Genomic DNA, 18,464 nt, shown 5'->3' with positions numbered 1-18,464 from the left:
CCAGACCCATCTGCCCCAAACTATTCTGAAGTGTCTGTCCATTTAATAAACTTATAGTAGTTTATAAAATCATGAGCGGCATGGATAAGGTGAATAGCCAAGATATTTTTCTAAGTGTAGGGGAATTCAAAACAGTTCTTGAAAGTGGAATCACAGGTAGATAAGATAGTGAAGGAGGTGTTTGGTATGCTTGTCTTTATTGGTCAGTGCATTGAGTATAGGAGTTGGGAGGTCATGTTTTGGCTGTACAGTACATTAGTTTGGCCACTTTTGGAATACTGCATTCAAATCTGGTCTCCCTCCTATCAGAAGGATATTGTGAAATTTGAAAGGGTTCAGAGAAGACTTGCAAGATGTTGCCAGGGTTGGAGTGTTTGCGCTATAAGGAGATGCTGAATAGGCTAGGGCTGTTTTCCCTGCAGCACGAGTGCCTGAACGGTTACCTAATAGAGGTTTATAAAATCATGAGGGGCATGGATAGGGTAAATAGACAAGTCCTTTCTCTGGGATGGGGTGTCCAAAACTAGAGGGCATAGGCTTAATGTGAGAGGGGAAAATATAAAAGGGACCTAAGGGGCAACTTTTTCATGCAGAGGGTGGTGCGTGCATGGAAGTGGTGGATGCATGGAATGAGCTGCCAGAGGAAGTGTGGAGGCTGGTGCAATTATATTTAAAAGGCATCTGGATGGGTATATGAATAGGAAGGATTTAGAGGAATATAGGTCAAGTGCTGGCAAATGGGATTAGTATAGGATCTGGTTGGCATGGATGAGTTAGACCGAAGAGTCTGTTTCCATGCTGCATATCTTTACAACTCTATGACTGTAAGAGGGCATAGGTTTAAGGGGAGAGGAGAAAAATTTAAAAAGGACCTGAGGGATAGCTTTTTCACACAGAGGGTGGTGTGTGCATTGAACGAGCTGTCAGAGGTGGTGGAAGCTGGTACAATTACAACATTTAAAAGGCATCTAGATGGGTATATGAATAGAAAGGGCTTAAAGGAATATAGGCCAAATGCTGGCAAATAGGACTAGGTTAGATTAGGATATCTGGACGGTGCAGATGATTTGCACAAAGGATCTCTTTCTGTGCTATATGAATCTATGACTCTATTTAGATTTGCCTTTCTATTCTTGCAACTGAAATGGATAACCTCGCACTTACCCACATTAGAGTCAAAGAGATACACAGCACGGAAACAGACACTTCAATTCAATTCACCCATGCCCACCAGATATCCTATACTAATCTAGTCCTATTTGCCAGCACTTGGCCCATATCCCTCTAAACCCTTCCTATTCATATACCCATCCAGATGCCTTTAAAATGTTGTAATTGTACCAGCCTCCACCACTTCCTCTAGCAGCTCATTCCATGCATGCACCATCCTGTGTGAAAAAGTTGCTGCGAAGGTCTCTTAAATTTTTCCCCCTCTCACCCTAAACCTATGCCTTCTAGTTCTGGACTCCCCCATCCCAGAGAAAAGACCTTGTCTATTTATCACATCCATGCCCCTCCTGATTTTATAACCTCTAAGTTTCAGCCTACGACACTCCAGGGAAAACAGCCCCAGCTCGTTAGCCAATCCTCTGTTTTTGAAACGCAAGATTTCTGCAAGACCACTTAGCGAAAGCAATGTGGTTGCTTCACATATCCCTGATCATATGATGCTATAGACAAGGGTGGCATGGGAATGAAATGAAACAAGGCTTGGCTCTGTTAGTGGTGAGAGACCAGACTCAAGGCAACAATAGCGAGAGCTCAGGAAAATTGGATCAGTCTGTAAACCAAGCAGGTCAGTAATTTACAAGGCACAACAGCACCACCCACTGGCTAACCGAGCTGGCACACCACAGACTCTTGTTGTCACAATCCAAGAAGTCAAAAAAAAAACTGGAGCTTTGGACCTTGGTATTTCTCAAGGTAAAATATACAAATTAGAGAAGGGAGACAAATGAGAAAAGGGGAAGGGAGAGACAAAAAATTCACAGTCATACCTTTGGCATGGTCCTTATCCAGCTGATTGGCAGATTTCTTCCAGTCCTCTATCCTATCCTGCAAAGGGTTTATCAGACTCTCCATCAGGGCACTAGGAAAGTAAACAGCAATGTACTAACCACGACACAGAGAGACAGAGAAATTGGAGCAGCATTCGCAGCTCTAAGCATGGCATTGTTTTGTAGAGGGGCGTGCTCCCGATAAACCAAAATGAATATATCACTCCTGTCTGCTCTTTTCATGAAATCCTGCAATTTGTTTTTACTGAGGATGTGGAATCCTGATTTCCCATTTAATTTTTGTGGAAGATATGGGGCAGCCTCTACTGTGAAACAGTCCAACAGGCACTGGCCATTTTCTAGAACTTCTCTATGTCACTCAGTTCTAATTTCCCGCTTACCCACACCAGCATCTATACAATGACGGGATGCATCAAAGCCAAATATAACACACAATATTCCTGAAATTTACACAGGTAAATGACAGAGAGACACGTGCTGCAGCACACATATCCTCCCCGTTACTCAGCACCAACACCCACTGCAGCAGCACACATATCCTCCCCTTTACCCAGCACCGACACCTGCTACAGCAGCACCCATATTCTCCCCAGCATTGACACCCTCAGTAGCAGCACCCATACCCTCCCCAGCACCGACACCCTCAGCAGCAGCACCCATATCCTCCCTAGCACCAACACCCACTGCAGCAGCACCCATATCCTCCCCAGCACCGGCGCCCGCTGCAGCAGCACCCATATCCTCCCCAGCACCGACAACCGCTGCAGCACCCCCTGACACTGCATGCCACCCCCTGACACTGACACCCACTGCTGCACCCATATACAGAGGAAACTCGATTATCCGAATGACATGGGCAGAGTGTATGTTAGTCAAATAAACGACTATTCGGATAATTTACTGCCAGATAACATGGTTTAGCCAAACATCGGCACCTTGCGATCTTGTCTAGATAATCCAAAATTTGGATAAATCAATTGCTGGATAATCGAGGTTTGTCTGTACTCCCCGCCCCCTGGCACTGACACCCACAGTAGCACCATATCCTCCACACCATCCAACACACACACAGTAGCACCATATCCTCCACACCATCCAACACCGACACCCACAGTAACACCATATCCTCCACACCATAGATACTGACACCAACAATAGCACCCATATCCTCCACATCATCCAACACTGAAACCCACAATAGCACCATATCCTCCACACCATCCAACACTGACACCCATAGTAGCACCATATCCTCCACACCATTAGATACTGACACCCACAATAGCACCCATATCCTCTGCACCATTAGAGACTGACACCCACAATAGCACCCATATCCTCCACACCATCCAACACTGACACCTACAGTAGCACCATATCCTCCACACCATTAGATACTGACACCCACAATAGCACCCATATCCTCCACACCATCCAACACTGACACCCACAGTAGCACCATATCCTCCACACAATTAGATACTGACACCCACAATAGCACCCATATCCTCCGCACCATCCAACACTGACACCCACAGTAGCACCATATCCTCTACACCATTAGATACTGACACCCACAGTAGCACCATATCCTCCACACCATCCAACACTGACACCCACAGTAGCACCATATCCTCCACAACATTAGATACTGACACCCACAATAGCACCCATATCCTCCGCACCATCCAACACTGACACCCACAGTAGCACCATATCCTCCACACCATTAGATACTGACACCCACAATAGCACCCATATCCTCTGCACCATTAGATACTGACACCCACAATAGCACCCATATTCTCCACACCATCCAACACTGACACCTACAGTAGCACCATATCCTCCACACCATTAGATACTGACACCCACAATAGCACCCATATCCTCCACACCATCCAACACTGACACCCACAGTAGCACCATATCCTCCACACCATTAGATACTGACACCCACAGTAGCACCATATCCTCCGCACCATCCAACACTGACACCCACAGTAGCACCATATCCTCCACACCATTAGATACTGACACCCACAGTAGCACCATATCCTCCACACCATCCAACACTGACACCCACAGTAGCACCATATCCTCCACACCATTAGATACTGACACCCACAATAGCACCCATTTCTTCCGCACCATCCAACATTGACACCCACAGTAGCACCATATTCTCCCCACCATTAGATACTGACACCCACAATAGCACCCATTTCTTCCGCACCATCCAACATTGACACCCACAGTAGCACCATATCCTCCCCACCATTAGATACTGACACCCACAATAGCACCCATATCCTCCGCACCATCCAACACTGACACCCACAGCAGCACCATATCCTCCACACCATCCAACACTGATACCCACAGTAGCACCATATCCTCCACACCATTAGATACTGACACCCACAGGAATACCCATATCCTCAATAAGTGAGTGGGCAAAAGCATGACTGGTGTAATGAAATGTGCAATAACGCAAGGGTAATGCACTTTGGATGATGTATTGCAAGAGGGAAATATACAGTAAATGGCAGAACCCTTAAAAGCACCAACATACAGTGGGATCGAAGCATGCAGGTCCACAGTTCGCTGAAAGTGGCAACACGAGTCGATAAGGTGGTTAAGAAGCCATATGGCATGTTTGGTCAGGCACAGAGTATAAAAATTGGCAAGTCATGTTGCAGCTGTATAGAACTTTAGTAAGATCACATTCAGAATATTGCATGGAGTTCTGGTCACCACACTAAGGATGTGAAGGCTTTTTGGAGAGGGTACAGAAATGGTGTACCAGGATGTTGCCTGTTTTGGAGAAAATTAGCTATGAGGCGATTGGATAAACTTGGTTTGTTTTCACTTGAATATCGGAGGACGAGGGGCGACCTGATAGACATTTACCATATTATGAGAGGCATGGATAGTCAGAGTCTTTTTCTCAGGGTAGAAATAAGGTAGAAAGTTTAAAGGAGATGTGAGAGGCAAGGTTTTTTTTTAATGCAGAGAGTGGTAAGTATCTGGATTGCATTGCCAGAGGAGGGGGTGGAGGCAGATACAATAGCAGTGTTTAAGAGGCACCTTGATAGATATATGAATAGGGAGGGAATGAGGGGATATGGGCTGCATAGAGGCAAAAGATCTTTAGTTTGTAGGTGACCCTTGGTGGGCCAAAGGGTCTGTTCCTGTGCGGTACAGATCTTTGTCCTTTTTGTTGTTTGATACTTGTATCTATTGAAGTTTTCAGTCCTAACATCACCTGACAGTGACACCTGCTTTAGCAGCTATATCCTCAACACCATCCAACCATGATATCCATGTTATCAATAGTATCAGGGTGACATAGTGGTTAGTACCACTGCCCCATGATGCCAGGGGACCCAGGTTCGATTCCAGCTTCAGGCGACTGCCTGTGTAGAGTTTGCACATTCTCCCCGTCTCTGCGTGGGTTTCTTCCCACAGTCCAAAGATTAGATTAGATTAGATTAGATTAGATTACTTACAGTGTGGAAACAGGCCCTTCGGCCCAACAAGTCCACACCGCCCCGCCAAAGCGCAACCCACCCATACCCCTACCCCTACATTTACCCCTTACCTAACACTATGGGCAATTTAGCATGGCCAATTCACCTGACCTGCACATCTTTTGGATTGTGGGAGGAAACCGGAGATCTGCTGGTTAGGTGGATTGGACATGCTAAATTGCCCTGTAGTGTCCAGAGATAGGTGGATTTGACTTGGGAAAGCTGGGTTTCGAGGATGGGGTGGATTGTACTTCGGAGGGTTGGTGTGGACCTGAGGGGCTGAATGGGATGCTTCCGCACTGTAGGGATTCTATGATTGTATTCAGTTAACAACACCAAACATTGACAGTCACTATATCACCCTCATCAATAACCTCAGGCCCCGACATCTATCTCCATCCCGAAACCTGACACTGAATCTGCAGCACCCATATTCCGCTGACACCCACTGTCGAGTCCTCTCTAATCTGAGATCAACCCACACAGTGACTCAGTGCCACAGGGTCTTTTTTTTGTCAAAGATGACTAGAAGTGTTTTATTGAGCCATCCGTTTTGTTATTCACCAGTGGGGTGAGACACACTGGATTGGTCTGCATTTATCTCCCACCCCTAACTAGAGTGGGGGGAGGAGCTGGCACACCGCTGTTGTACATGAGGAAATGCTCACTTGGTGAAATGTCGGAGCTTGGCTTCGATGCTGCGATGCCTCATGCACATTCGAGTCAGAGCTGAGCCGATATCCCTGGTGGCCCCTGGAAAAGAACAGCAGAAACCAGCATCAGTGAGGGGCAGTGTCCAGCAGAGGGCAGTAAAAGACTATAGCAGCTGCTGCTGCGCTGTTCACCCAATTAATAAGGACAATAATTAATCTTGAACCAAAAACTGCTCTAGCAGTGAGTTCATTAATGCAACCCTGAACACTTGATGGCTCCAAAGCACAGATTGCCAGCTATGGGTTCTTTCCTCGATTAATTTGTTCAGATGCACCTCTGGAACAGCTGGGTCTTGAACCCAGGCCTTCTAACCCAGAGGTGAGGACGCTACCACTGCACCTATTGCCAGTATTGTCCATTCAACCTGTAGTCACCCGTGCCAGCTCCAGTGGGAGGGTTCATTAAGAAGTGGATATAGACAGGAGCTCACAGGTTCGAAACCTATCCGGACAGGACTAAAGTTAATAATCTGCATGGGATATCAGCATAGAATCTAGCATGGACTGGATGGGTCGGTTGGCCTGAGTTTACTCTCCACTCACGTCCTCTCTTAACTAAAGCAATCATTTTTTTAATTATAAAGCTTATAATTTCTATTCCTTTCTCCCTCATGCACTCAATTCATGTCCCTTTATGTTCAACACATCCAGCAGCATCTGTGAAAGACAGTGGAGTCAGTGTTTCGAGTCTTCACCAGAACTTAACCTGAAATGTTAACTCTGCTTTCTCTCCACGGATGCTGCCAGACCTGCTGTGCTTCTCCAGCAATTTCTGCTTTTGTTTCAAATTCTCAGCACCTGCAGTTCTTTGTTTTATATCCCTTTATATTCAATTGTTCCAACAACAGCTTATATTTAAGTGGCATCTTTGACATAATTAAACAGCCCAAGATACTTCACAGGATGGTTAGAGACCAAAGTGCAACACTGATTCACAGGTGACCAAAAGGAAGGTTTTAAGTAACGTAATACAAGGAAGAGAGTGATGCCAGGAAGTAGCAGCTTCAACTACTCCCTGTGGTCATCGACTCCACATTCTCACCACTCTTAAAGGTTCTTCTGAATTCCTGACTGCATTCCTAGGTGACTGTCTCTTGCCTGCATCCATTTTATCAAGCCTTCCAGAGCTTTAATGATCCCCCATTAGCTCAATGCACAGAACCCCTGCTTTCTCAAAGGAAGAGACACAGATTCTCCATCTCATTCAAAACACTTGGCCTCTACAGTCCACTGACCTTGCCTTTGGCAACAAGGGATTAGTAAAGGTCTCTACCAAGTTGTCACAGTTAGGAAGAGGATGTCTAGTGAATAGGCAAGAGTGAAGACAACCTCAGTTCACTATTTCACCCTATACATTGTGTTAAAAACATATGAATGCTGTTAAAAGATAAAAGGCATTGGTTTTCAAAGTACCTAGAGCACTCATAGTTGACGGCTCTTATTGTGCAGTGGTAGCATCCCTGAGTCTGAGCAAGGTGCTCCACCTGCTCCAGGGCTGTGTCACTAACATCTCCAAACAGGTTAACTAGAAAATATCTGGAAGGGAATCGCTGCTCAGCGTGATCTCTGCTGGCTGAGGGATGCTGGGCTGACCGGAGTTGGGGCTCTGCTGGGTAGTGGAGGGGTGGGCGGGCTGGTGGGGGAGTGGGGGAGTGGGCAGGAGGGGGGTGCCAGTGCAGCTGGCAATTACAACATTTAAAAGGCATCTGGATGGATATATGAAGTGGAAGAGTTTAGAAGGATATGGGTCAAGTGCTGGCAAATGGGACTAGATTAATTTAGGATATCTGGTTGGTATGGATGAGTTGGACCAAAGGGTCTGTTTGCATGCTATACGTCTCTATGACTCTATTAATTTGTGTTAGATTCCAATATGGTGCCCCAGGAGGGGCTGCCTCACTATTATTACTTTCGACTTGCTGTTTAATAATGGAATCAAGGGAACTTTACTTTCTGTTTAAGCGTCAAGGTAACTTTATTCTGTATCTTACCCCGTGTGGTCATTCTTCCAGGAAAGGATGTTGAAAGAACTTTACTTTCAGAGTCGAAGGAGCTCTACTCTGTATCTAATGCTATGCTATACCTGTCCTGGGACTGTTTGATGGAGACAGTTTCGATGGACCTTTACTTTCAGTATAAAAGGGGAGAGGGAGCTTTACTCTGTATTGATGCACATATTGTCGCTGTCTCTGGAGTGTCATGGGAGGTTTACTTGCAGTTTATTTTCAGTTTAAAAGGATAGAAGGGAGATGGAACTAGGGGTCAATTACTAGGGATCACGAGTTCAAGGTGAGAGGGAAAAAGTTTGAGAGAGATATGCATGAAAACTTCTTTACACAGAGGGTGATGGGTGCCTGGAACACATTGCCAGTGGCGTTGGTAGAGATGGGCACAATAGCATCATTTAAGATGTATTTAGACAGATACATGAATGGGCAGGGAGCAGAGGGATACAGTTGCTTAGAAAATAAGTGACAGATTTAGATAGAGGATCTGGGTCTGTGCAGGCTTGGAGGGCCGAAGAGCCTGTTCCTGTGCTGCAGTGTTCTTTGTTCTAGTCAGCTATACACTTGTCTTCCATTTCTATCACCACTGACATGGTGTCACCATTGAACACATCCCATCCTGCTGTCCACACTCAATATTCCAAAGGGCCCACTTCCTCTTTGTTATGCTGGTCCACTCCTCAATCAGCCCCAACAGCCCGTCAGACAGCAGGAAATGTAATCAGTACCCGCTCTTTACCTCCTTGCTCACTGTGCAAGGGCCCCACATACTACTCTCAGGTGAAACAGTGATTTACTTGAACTTCTTTTAACGTGGACGACCGTACTCATTGTTCAAAACACAACCTCCTCGACAGGCAGATTGTTGGGTGACTGCTTTGCAGAACATCTTTGATTAGTCTGTAGGTATGATCCCAAACCTTTCCATTGCTTCTCACTTGAAATCTGTATCTTGCCCTCACACTGATCCCTCTGTCCCCAGCCTGCTCTTCCAAAGAAGCTCAATGCAAGTTTGAGCAACATCACCTCATCCTTCATCTTGGAACTTGCTTGGGCTGAACATCAAGTTCAACAATGTTAGTTTATAATCTCGCTCACCAGTGTGTGCTTTGGGTTATTTAATTGGTTCGGTAACTTTTTTTTAAATTCATAGGACATGGACATCACTGGCTGGGCCAGCATTTTCTGTTCCTAATTGCCCTTCAGAAGGTAGTGATTAGCTGCCTTCTTAAATCACTGCAGCCTGTGCACAATGTCACTGGGAAGAGAACTCCAGGATTTTGACCCAGTGGCACCGAGATATTTCAAGTCAGGATGGTGAGTGGTTTGGAGGGGAACTTGCAGATGGTCGTGTTCCCATGTATCTGCTGCCCCTGTCCTTCCAGATGAAAGTGGTCATGGGTTTGGAAGCTGCTGTCTAGCGATCTTTGGTGAATTTCTCCAGTGTATCTTGTAGATCAGAGTAAAGATTTAATGTGTTCTGCTGCAAGCTACTCAAGACAGAATGACAAACGTGTTCAGTGATGTGATAGGTACATGCTAATTTGGAAAAAGGAGGCTCCTCCCACTTCGACAACCGTCACTAATTAGTGAATTGGCAGAGTCTTCTCCTGGAAGTGGTTGATGAAAGGTTCTGGAATTTTCTTCATATTATAAATAATCGTCACCACCCGAATTACTCCCCAGGAAATCAGAAGCAGCTGTCCACTCCATGGATAATTGGAGTTAGACATGTTGGCAGGGGAAGGAATGGGGTTAGAACACAGCTCAGCCATTCAGAAAAGACAGTGTGTATCAGAGTCAAAAATGGATTTAAACATAAAAATTTACTCCAGTTCCTGAAGCACACTATACCAGAGTCCTTCTGATAGTTGATACACAGTCCTTACACCAAAAGTTACATTGATGTTGAAATCCCCATTGATCCATTTATTACAAGTTTCTGTCATGAATGGTGCGTGTTCATTGTATCTGTGTTTAACACCATGCTGTCCCTGTCCTGGGAGGTTTGATGGGAACAGTGTTGAGGAAGCTTTACTCTGTATCTAACCCCATGCCCTTGGAGTATTTGATGAGGACAACATATGGGTCGTTTTACTCTGTATCTAACCCGGTGCTGTACCTGCCCTCGGAGTATTTGACAGGGACAGTATAGAAGCAGTTTTACTCTGTACCTAATCCGTTAATGTACCTGCCCTCGGAGTATTTGAAAGGGACAGTATAGAAGCAGCTTTACTCTGTATCTAACCCCATACTGTCCCTGTCCTGGAAGTGTTTGATGGCTTGGAACATCTTCTACATGAATTAGGAGCAGAAAAAGGCTTGCTCGACCCTCCAAGTCTGCTCCACAGTTCAATGAAGAGCATGACCGAACTGATTCCTCCACATTTCACCATGCCCTCATGCCTAATAAACTTTCACCTCCCTCATCAAGGATCTAAATGTATCTTAAAAACATTCAAGGACTTTTCCTCCACCACCTTTTCAGAGTTCCAAAGACTAATGGTACTCTGTGGGAAAATAAATTTTCCCATCAGTCTTAAATTAGCGACCCCTCATTTTTAAATAGTGGCCTCTGATTCTCCTACAAGAGGAAACATCCTCTTCCACGTCAATCCTATTAAGACCCTCAGGATCTTATATGTTTCAATCAAGTTCCCTGTTGCTCTTCTGTTGCACTCCAGCGGATGCATACTTAGTCTGTCCAACCTTCCCTCACAAGAACCTCACTTAAGTATTAGTCTTTGGATTTCTTCAAATGCATCCTTAAATAATATGACCAATACTGCAGATGGTTCTCTAGACGTGGTCCCAGCAGTACCCTGTGTAACTGAAGTTTAACCTTCCTATTTTTGCATTAAACTCCTCTCTTTATAAATTGTAACATTCTACTAGTTTTCCTAATTTCTCACTGCATACTACACATGACAATAAATAATCAAATTAATACATCATGCACGAGGACACCTATTTTTGGCTATTGTCGGGCTCCGGTTAACTAGTTATTCCTGATGAAGGGCTTTTGCCCGAAACGTCGATTTTGCCTGTCCTCGGATGCTGCCTGAATTGCTGTGCTCTTCCAGCACCACTGATCCAGAATCTGGTTTCCAGCATCTGCAGTCATTGTTTTTACCTAGTTAATTTTCTATCCATGTCACACCATGAACTGTGATTTTTCACAATGACCTTTCATATGGCATCTTGTGAAATCTTCTGGAAAACAGGTCCCAACACCATGTTGCTCATATCAAGGATGAAAATCAATCTCATTCTTGTTTTGGATTATAAAACAATATATAATCCAAATGGGATGACAGTGTTCTGCTCTGTTTAACTACATTCTGGGTCCTTACTTAACATCAACTCCTGACATTCAGTGTCAACCTTTGACCAGCTCTAGTTTCCATTTAGAGGTTGATCTGATGACTGTAGAGTGGGTATCCAAGAGCTGATCAAATAAATTGGCTCAGTTGATAGTGTTTGTCTCCAAGATAAAATGTCAAGGATTCAAGCCCCATTGCAGAGATGAACACAATTGAGGCTGATATTTGTGGGAGCTTTGTGTCTGTCAATTGGCTGATACACTTCAGACAACAGACTCCCCTCTGATCTAAACGCCAGTCTTCCTTTACAGATAAGAGCAGAGATTTAACCTGTTCATTTGTCTATCAGAATGTTTACTTCCATTTGGCACCTGAAGTGTCTCCTCCACACCCAGGAGAGTTGTAGAGTCATACAGCAATGGAAACAGACCCTTCAGTCCCACCAGTCTATGACGACCATAATCCCAGACTAAACTAGTCCCACCTGCCTCTGCTTGCTGCATATCCTTCTAACCCTTTGCTATTCGTTTACTTGTCCAAATGTTTTTCAAATGCTGTAGTTGCGCCCACATTCACCACTGTCTTTGTAAGTTCATTCCACATTCAAATCTCTCTGTGTGAAAACGTTGCCCCTCATGTCATTTTTAAATCTTTCTCCTCTCACCATGACAATATGCCCCCTATTCTTGCAATTCCCCACCTTAGGGAAAAGACACTTGCCATTCACTTTATTTATACCCCTCATTATTTTATACACCTCTATAAAGGTCACCCCTCAACCTCCTGCCTTCCAGTGAAAAACGGTCCAGCCTATCCTTATAACTCAAATCCTCCATTCTCGGCAACATCCGGGTAAGTCTTTTCCAAAACCTCTCTAGCTTATTAATAATCTTTCCTATAACAGTGTGTCCAGTTCTGGTCACAGCACTCCAAATGAGGCCCCACCAATGTGGTTAACAACCTCAACATGATATCCCAACTCCTATACGGAAAGGTCTGAGCAATGAAGAGACCTCAAAGAACACAGTTTGAATTATATGAACTTTAACAGATTTGTCCCTCGTCATCATTTTACTGACTGACACAACCTGCCTACAACAATAACGAGTAAATCATAAGGATTCTCCTGTCACAGGTCAGTGGCTATTTCCAACTCTTATTTATAATATCCTGGCTTCTCTTTCTCTTATACTGCGCAGCTGACATGTGGAATCCAGTTTAATGCTCTCGGAATCACTGTTTCTCCAGCTATTAAATCATCAAATATATCATAGAGTCATAGAGATGTACAGCATGGAAACTCGTCCGTGCTGACCAGTATCCTAAATTAATCTAATCCCATTTGCCAGCACTTGGCCCATGTCCCTCTAAATCCTTCCTATTCATTTTCCATTCATATGCCTTTTAAATGCTGTAATTGTACCAGCCTCAACCACTTCCTTTGACAGCTCATTCCATACACGCACCTCCCTCACATGAAAAAAGTTGCCCCTTAGGTACCCTTTAAAGTTTTCCAGTCTCACCCTAAACCTCTCCCCTCTAGTTCTGGACTCCCCCATACCAGGGAAAAGACCTTGGCTATTTTACTCAATCCATGCCCCTCATGATTTTATGAACCTCTATAAGGTCATCCCTCAGCCTCCGACGCTTCAGGGAAAACAGCCCCAGCCTATTCAGCCTCTCCCTATAGCTCAAACCCTCCATCCCTGGCAACATCCTTGTAAATCTTTTCTGAATCCTTTCAAGTTTCGCAACATCTTTCCAATAGCAGGGAGACAAGAATTGCTCGCAATATTCCAAAATATCATCCAATTCCTCAGTGAAACATCATTAATGTCAAAATACACTGTTAAAATTTTTCTAAAATCTGTTTGCATTTCCTGTTCTGATAGCACCTCAGCAATCTCTCCCACCCAGACTGCCTCTGCACACAAACCTGCTCCTCTCCACTCCCACTACCACCACCACCAACCTCCCCTCCCCTCCATTCCTTTTGGGAAAATCTCCAGCTTGCTACTCTCTCAATGACTTTTGAGTATTTGTATTATGGCCTAGTTGTTTCAGGTCTGTTTCACAGGATGTCATCATCTATGGAGTTGCCACTGGGCAGGATTGAGTAGCTCATACTGATGTGACTATTTTAAACCTGCATTTAAATAGCACCCTTAATTTCAGAACTTTGCAAATTACTCACCAAATACCTTTGAATAGTAGCCACAGCAGCCAATTTGTACACAGGAAGATCACACAAAAAAAAACAGCAATCTGGTTTTAAATATTAGTTGAGGGATAAATATTGACCACGTGCCACAGTCAGAAGGCTGTGGATTGAAATCCCTCTCTGGTGATCTGAGCGCCTAATCCAGGCTGGCATTCCAGCACAACATGGAGACAGCGCCCATCTTTGGAGTTGCCACATTTTTGTAAGATGTTGAATCGAGGTCCTGCTTGCAATCTTAGTTAAGCATTAAATATCTTGGTGTAATACCTAAAGCAAGCAGAACATAGCTTCTCAGTATCTGTGCTAATGTTTAGCCCGCACCTAAGATAATTTCAAAACAAATTATCAGCTCATTAACTGCTATCTTGTGTGTGCAAATTAACAGCTGACTATCCTACAGCTCAGTGGCTGTAAAGCATCTGGGAATATCCGGAGATCATGAAAGGTGCTGTAAATAATCATTTAGTCACATTAAACTCGATTACTGCTGCAAAAAGAAAACGACATTTTGTCTGGCACTCATCAGAACATTTTCCAAGAATACCCCAGTTTGAAACGAAAAGGAACATCTATACTACGCGAAAGGAGGATACTCAGCAGTGTAGCAAGTGGACCCTGATTGGTAGATGTTTTGTCATGGACAATGCACTCATTAATGCTCATTGACAGTTAACCCTTTAGTCAGGGCATTGCCTTCAGAAATGGACCAGTGGATGGCTGTTAGCTACGTTGTTGAATTGAAACGGGTACAGTGTGTGCACATGTGCTTTCAGCTTGCAAAGAACAGGGCGCTGTGTAATTGACATATCTTACTATACATGCACCATACTGTCTACCCAACTGATAGTCCAAACAGGTTGTCAGTATCACTCTTCACACAATCAGGTTTATCTCATAAATGCTGTCCGTGTGGAGGATCACATGTAATGTCAATATTGTGTTTTGCAAGTGAGAGCTTGTTGGGTATGGAGCTTATTGCGAACATCCAGAGGGATATATTATTTGATATGATCCACTAGTCTTTGGGGCATATGGTCCATATACCTGGCATCACAGTGGCACTGAAAGTCATTGTGTGATAGGCAGAATGTCTTTTTGGCTTACTGGCAGCATCCTGTCATTTGCAAACATTACCTGTTGCTAACCCGCTGTAGCAGCTTGAAGCGAGCTAGCTTCATGTGTTGCTCAAATGTTTTATTTGCCTTTCCGAAGTAATGAGAGGTAGACCGGGCAGTGCTCAGGATCAAGAGCGTCCTCTGCGAGTTTGTATGATATACAATACATGATGATCTGATCAGGATAGCTATTATCCTGTAGGATGGCTTCAATGAGCTCTCTTTAGCATTGGGCTTATTTAGATTAGATTACATTACATTACATTACAGTGTGGAAACAGGCCCTTCGGCCCAACAAGTCCACACCGACCCGCCGAAGCGCAATCCACCCATACCCCTACATTTACCCCTTACCTAACACTACGGGCAATTTAGCATGGCCAATTCACCTGACCTGCACATCTTTGGACTGTGAGAGGAAACCGGAGCACCCGGAGGAAACCCACGCAGACACGGGGAGAACGTGCAAACTCCACACAGTCAGTCGCCTGAGGCGGGAATTGAACCCGGGTCTCTGGCGCTGCGAGGCAGCAGTGCTAACCACTGTGCTACCGTGGTTAGGATATTTAGGATGTTTCCAATAAGACCAATCTCATAACATGTGTAAGATTCCCAATGTACTTAATAAGCAACATAGATGGTAGAGAATCTCCTGATTTCTCAATTAGGACATCACAGAAAGATGGATTGTTCCAGTTCACATTTGAATTTGAGCCCATTAAGACCTGCAAGGAAATTCACTTGCAGATTCAAAAGTAGCAAATGTCTCACACATTGGAAAAATGTTAAGGGTTAAGAGGTTGTGTGTCATTCCAAAGTTACGTTTCTCATGGATTCGAACAACATATTGATGAGAATGGGATCCCATGGCAACAGACTCTTCGGGCATAAATGCTGTTCTTAAAATGAATTCAGCTGCGCAAGTTGCTGAGTTCATAAGTTCAATGAATACAGATTCACGTAATGGTGGTTGGTGTAGATCCTTCTGGTATACCACTGCAGTGCAGTTATCTACACTTTCCTAGGGTGATACATTAGTATAGCAACACAGATTAAATCAGGAAAATAAAACTTCAACAAAAGGTGCTTTTTTAAATGCAGGTTTTTCATCATTCATTCTGCTTCATAAACGTGTTGGCATGTGGGGGATATCAATTAAAAACACAAGCAGGCCAGTGATGCAGCCCGTGGTCAAGCAGCCAGCCTTGCACACTAATGATGTGCAGCAGTGTTATTAACAACCAGCTTATTAAAGAGCCAAGTAAGGGAAATGCAGATTAAACGGGGAAATAAAAGCATCCTGTGAATATGTCCACTACCAAGAATCTCTGTGCAAACCTGAAAATACAGGACCAAAATCATCCTAAAATAATTCTGCAACAACATAAATTACTACAGTTTCCTTTCCACCCCCTTGACCCCGCACATCCCCCATCACTGGCTTGAAATCATTCGAAAGATACCAGTCCCAAACCCTGCTGCACATAGCCCACTGGCCCTTAATGCAATTTCTGGGCAGATTCACAAAATTGTTCAGTGGCCTAGTTTTCTACATTATATTATTCTGCCTGCGGCTGACTCCATCGGGAGAAGCCATTTCGCTTCGAAAACAAGTGAGCTGAGAGTGGCCGGCAAGAGGAAGTGGCGAGCTGTGCTGGTTCATGGCTGTTGAATCTAATGGAGCTGACAAGTCATATAGTCTTCATCCTAGAGTTGTCTTGAAACAATTTTGTTTAACTGTCCCTGGTGTCAATTTGCTTCGTTCTGGCTGCAGTGCATAATCCAGGGTGACAGAAAATGCAGGTTGGTCCTGCCCTGCTGTTCAATTAAATCGTGAATTGCATTTCAACTCTATTTACCCAGCTTGGTTCCTTTCACCTTGAAGCTCTTGTCCACCCCTCTCCTCAACCCCACAAAGGCAATGTTCAGAAACAAGAAACACTCGAGTCAGGCAGCAACATTGGGGATAAGGGAGAGAGGTACAGTTTCAGGCTGCTGACCTTCTCGATCTTGGTCTGAAAGCTACAGTTGTCTGCCAGCGAGGGGCTGCGGGGTTAGAGTGATGTTGTCATGTGGTTTGATACCACACTATTAGGTTTGGTTCATTACAGACTGATTGAGGAGAAATCCATGTTAAGAACTGTCTTCAGGACAATGCTTCCAAGTAACACTATTTAATATACATTAATTCTAAATATTGCTGTGAGTGGTCATTGCAGTAGAGAGGGAGAGTAAGAGGCCTCCAAGGAGTGTCCAAGGGATAGAGTATGTTGGAGGCGGGAGAAAGGGTCCTCGGATGGTGGGTGGGACTCAGAGGATGAGGGAGGGTGACTGGTCATCATAGATACACCAGGGTCTGACTGATTTGCATTAGATAAGATTACTCTGTACATTTACTTCACTCTTCTGATGTCTTTGTCAATCCTTTACATAGCTGGTTATTACTTGAAGTTGAACTTGATCATTAACTCCACCCACCCATACTCTGTGGGATGCAGTGCCATGACATCATCACAAGTTCGCTCCAGGGTCTGACAGCCCTAACACAACAGTGAGAGACATGTGGCCTAGTTTACGATGTGCCTGAGGAGCTGTCAGGTTTTGTACAGATCACCGACATGGCCCAAAGGTTTTCACTCGGTTGCTACTTTTAAGACTCTTGAATCCTTTGCCTGTCAAAATTTTCTTCAGGTTTTCGGTATCACCTCAACACCAAAGGAGTGAATCATCTTGTAAGCCTCTCTATCAAGCCTGTGGCTATGGCAATGCTTTACTGCTAACCTTTCAGACAGAAAGAGAGAGAGAGACTGCAAGAGGCAGGAAGAGATGGGGGACAGAGAGATGGAGAGGACAATGAGCTAATGAGCTAGAGTGAGAGAAAGAGAGGAACGGTGATGTAAAAGGGTGACTCGATGGCTTAGTAGTTAGCACTGCTGTCTCACAGTTCCAGGGACCCGGGTTCGATTCCACCCTCGGGCGACTGTCTGAGTAGAGTTCGCACATTCCTCCATGTCTGCCTGGGTTTCCTTTGGCTCCTCCTATTTCCTTCCACAATCCAAAGATGTGCAGTTTAGGCTGAATTGGCCAAGCTAAATTGCCCATAGTGTTCAGGGATGCGTAGGTTAGGTACATTAGTCAGGGGTAAATGTAGAATAATAGGGGATAATGAGTCTGGGTGGGTTACTCTTCAGTGTAGGATCTGGATCAGTGGTGCTGGAAGAGCACAGCAATTCAGGCAGCATCCGAGGACAGGCAAAATCGACGTTTCGGGCAAAAGCCCTTCATCAGGAATAAAGGCAGAGAGCCTGAAGCGTGGAGAGATAAGCTAGAGGAGGGTGGGGGTGGGGAGAGAGTGGCATAGAGTACAATAGGTCAGTGGGGAAGGAGATGAAGGTGATAGGTCAGGGAGGAGAGGGTGGAGTGGATAGGTGGAAAAGGAGCTGGGCAGGTCGGACAAGTCCGGACAGGTCAGGGGATCGAGTTTCTGGAGGTTAGAAGCTAGGATGAGGTGGGGGAAGGGGAAATGAGGAAACTG

The 18,464-nt window shown here is 44.7% G+C and overlaps 1 protein-coding gene across 20 annotated transcripts in view; it reads right to left on the bottom strand.

Moving 5' to 3' along the window:
- Positions 1–18,464, bottom strand: part of mtss2b (MTSS I-BAR domain containing 2b) — a 146,797-nt gene that overhangs the window by 42,355 nt on the left and 85,978 nt on the right. For all 20 annotated transcript variants that reach the window (XM_043707337.2, XM_043707339.2, XM_043707343.2 and 17 more), the window contains exons 4-5: positions 6,220–6,304; positions 1,998–2,089 (exon numbers count right to left, since the gene is read on the bottom strand). In XM_043707337.2, the coding sequence (XP_043563272.2) occupies positions 1,998–2,089; positions 6,220–6,304 (177 nt within the window). The remainder of the gene's footprint in view (positions 1–1,997; positions 2,090–6,219; positions 6,305–18,464) is intronic.

The sequence above is a fragment of the Chiloscyllium plagiosum genome, unplaced genomic scaffold, assembly GCF_037043375.1.
Source record: "Chiloscyllium plagiosum isolate Xiang-an unplaced genomic scaffold, Cpla_swu_hap1 HiC_scaffold_17, whole genome shotgun sequence".
Taxonomy (NCBI): domain Eukaryota; kingdom Metazoa; phylum Chordata; class Chondrichthyes; order Orectolobiformes; family Hemiscylliidae; genus Chiloscyllium; species Chiloscyllium plagiosum.
Note: the sequence above shows the minus strand (reverse complement) of the source record. Positions and strands in the feature narration are given on the sequence as shown.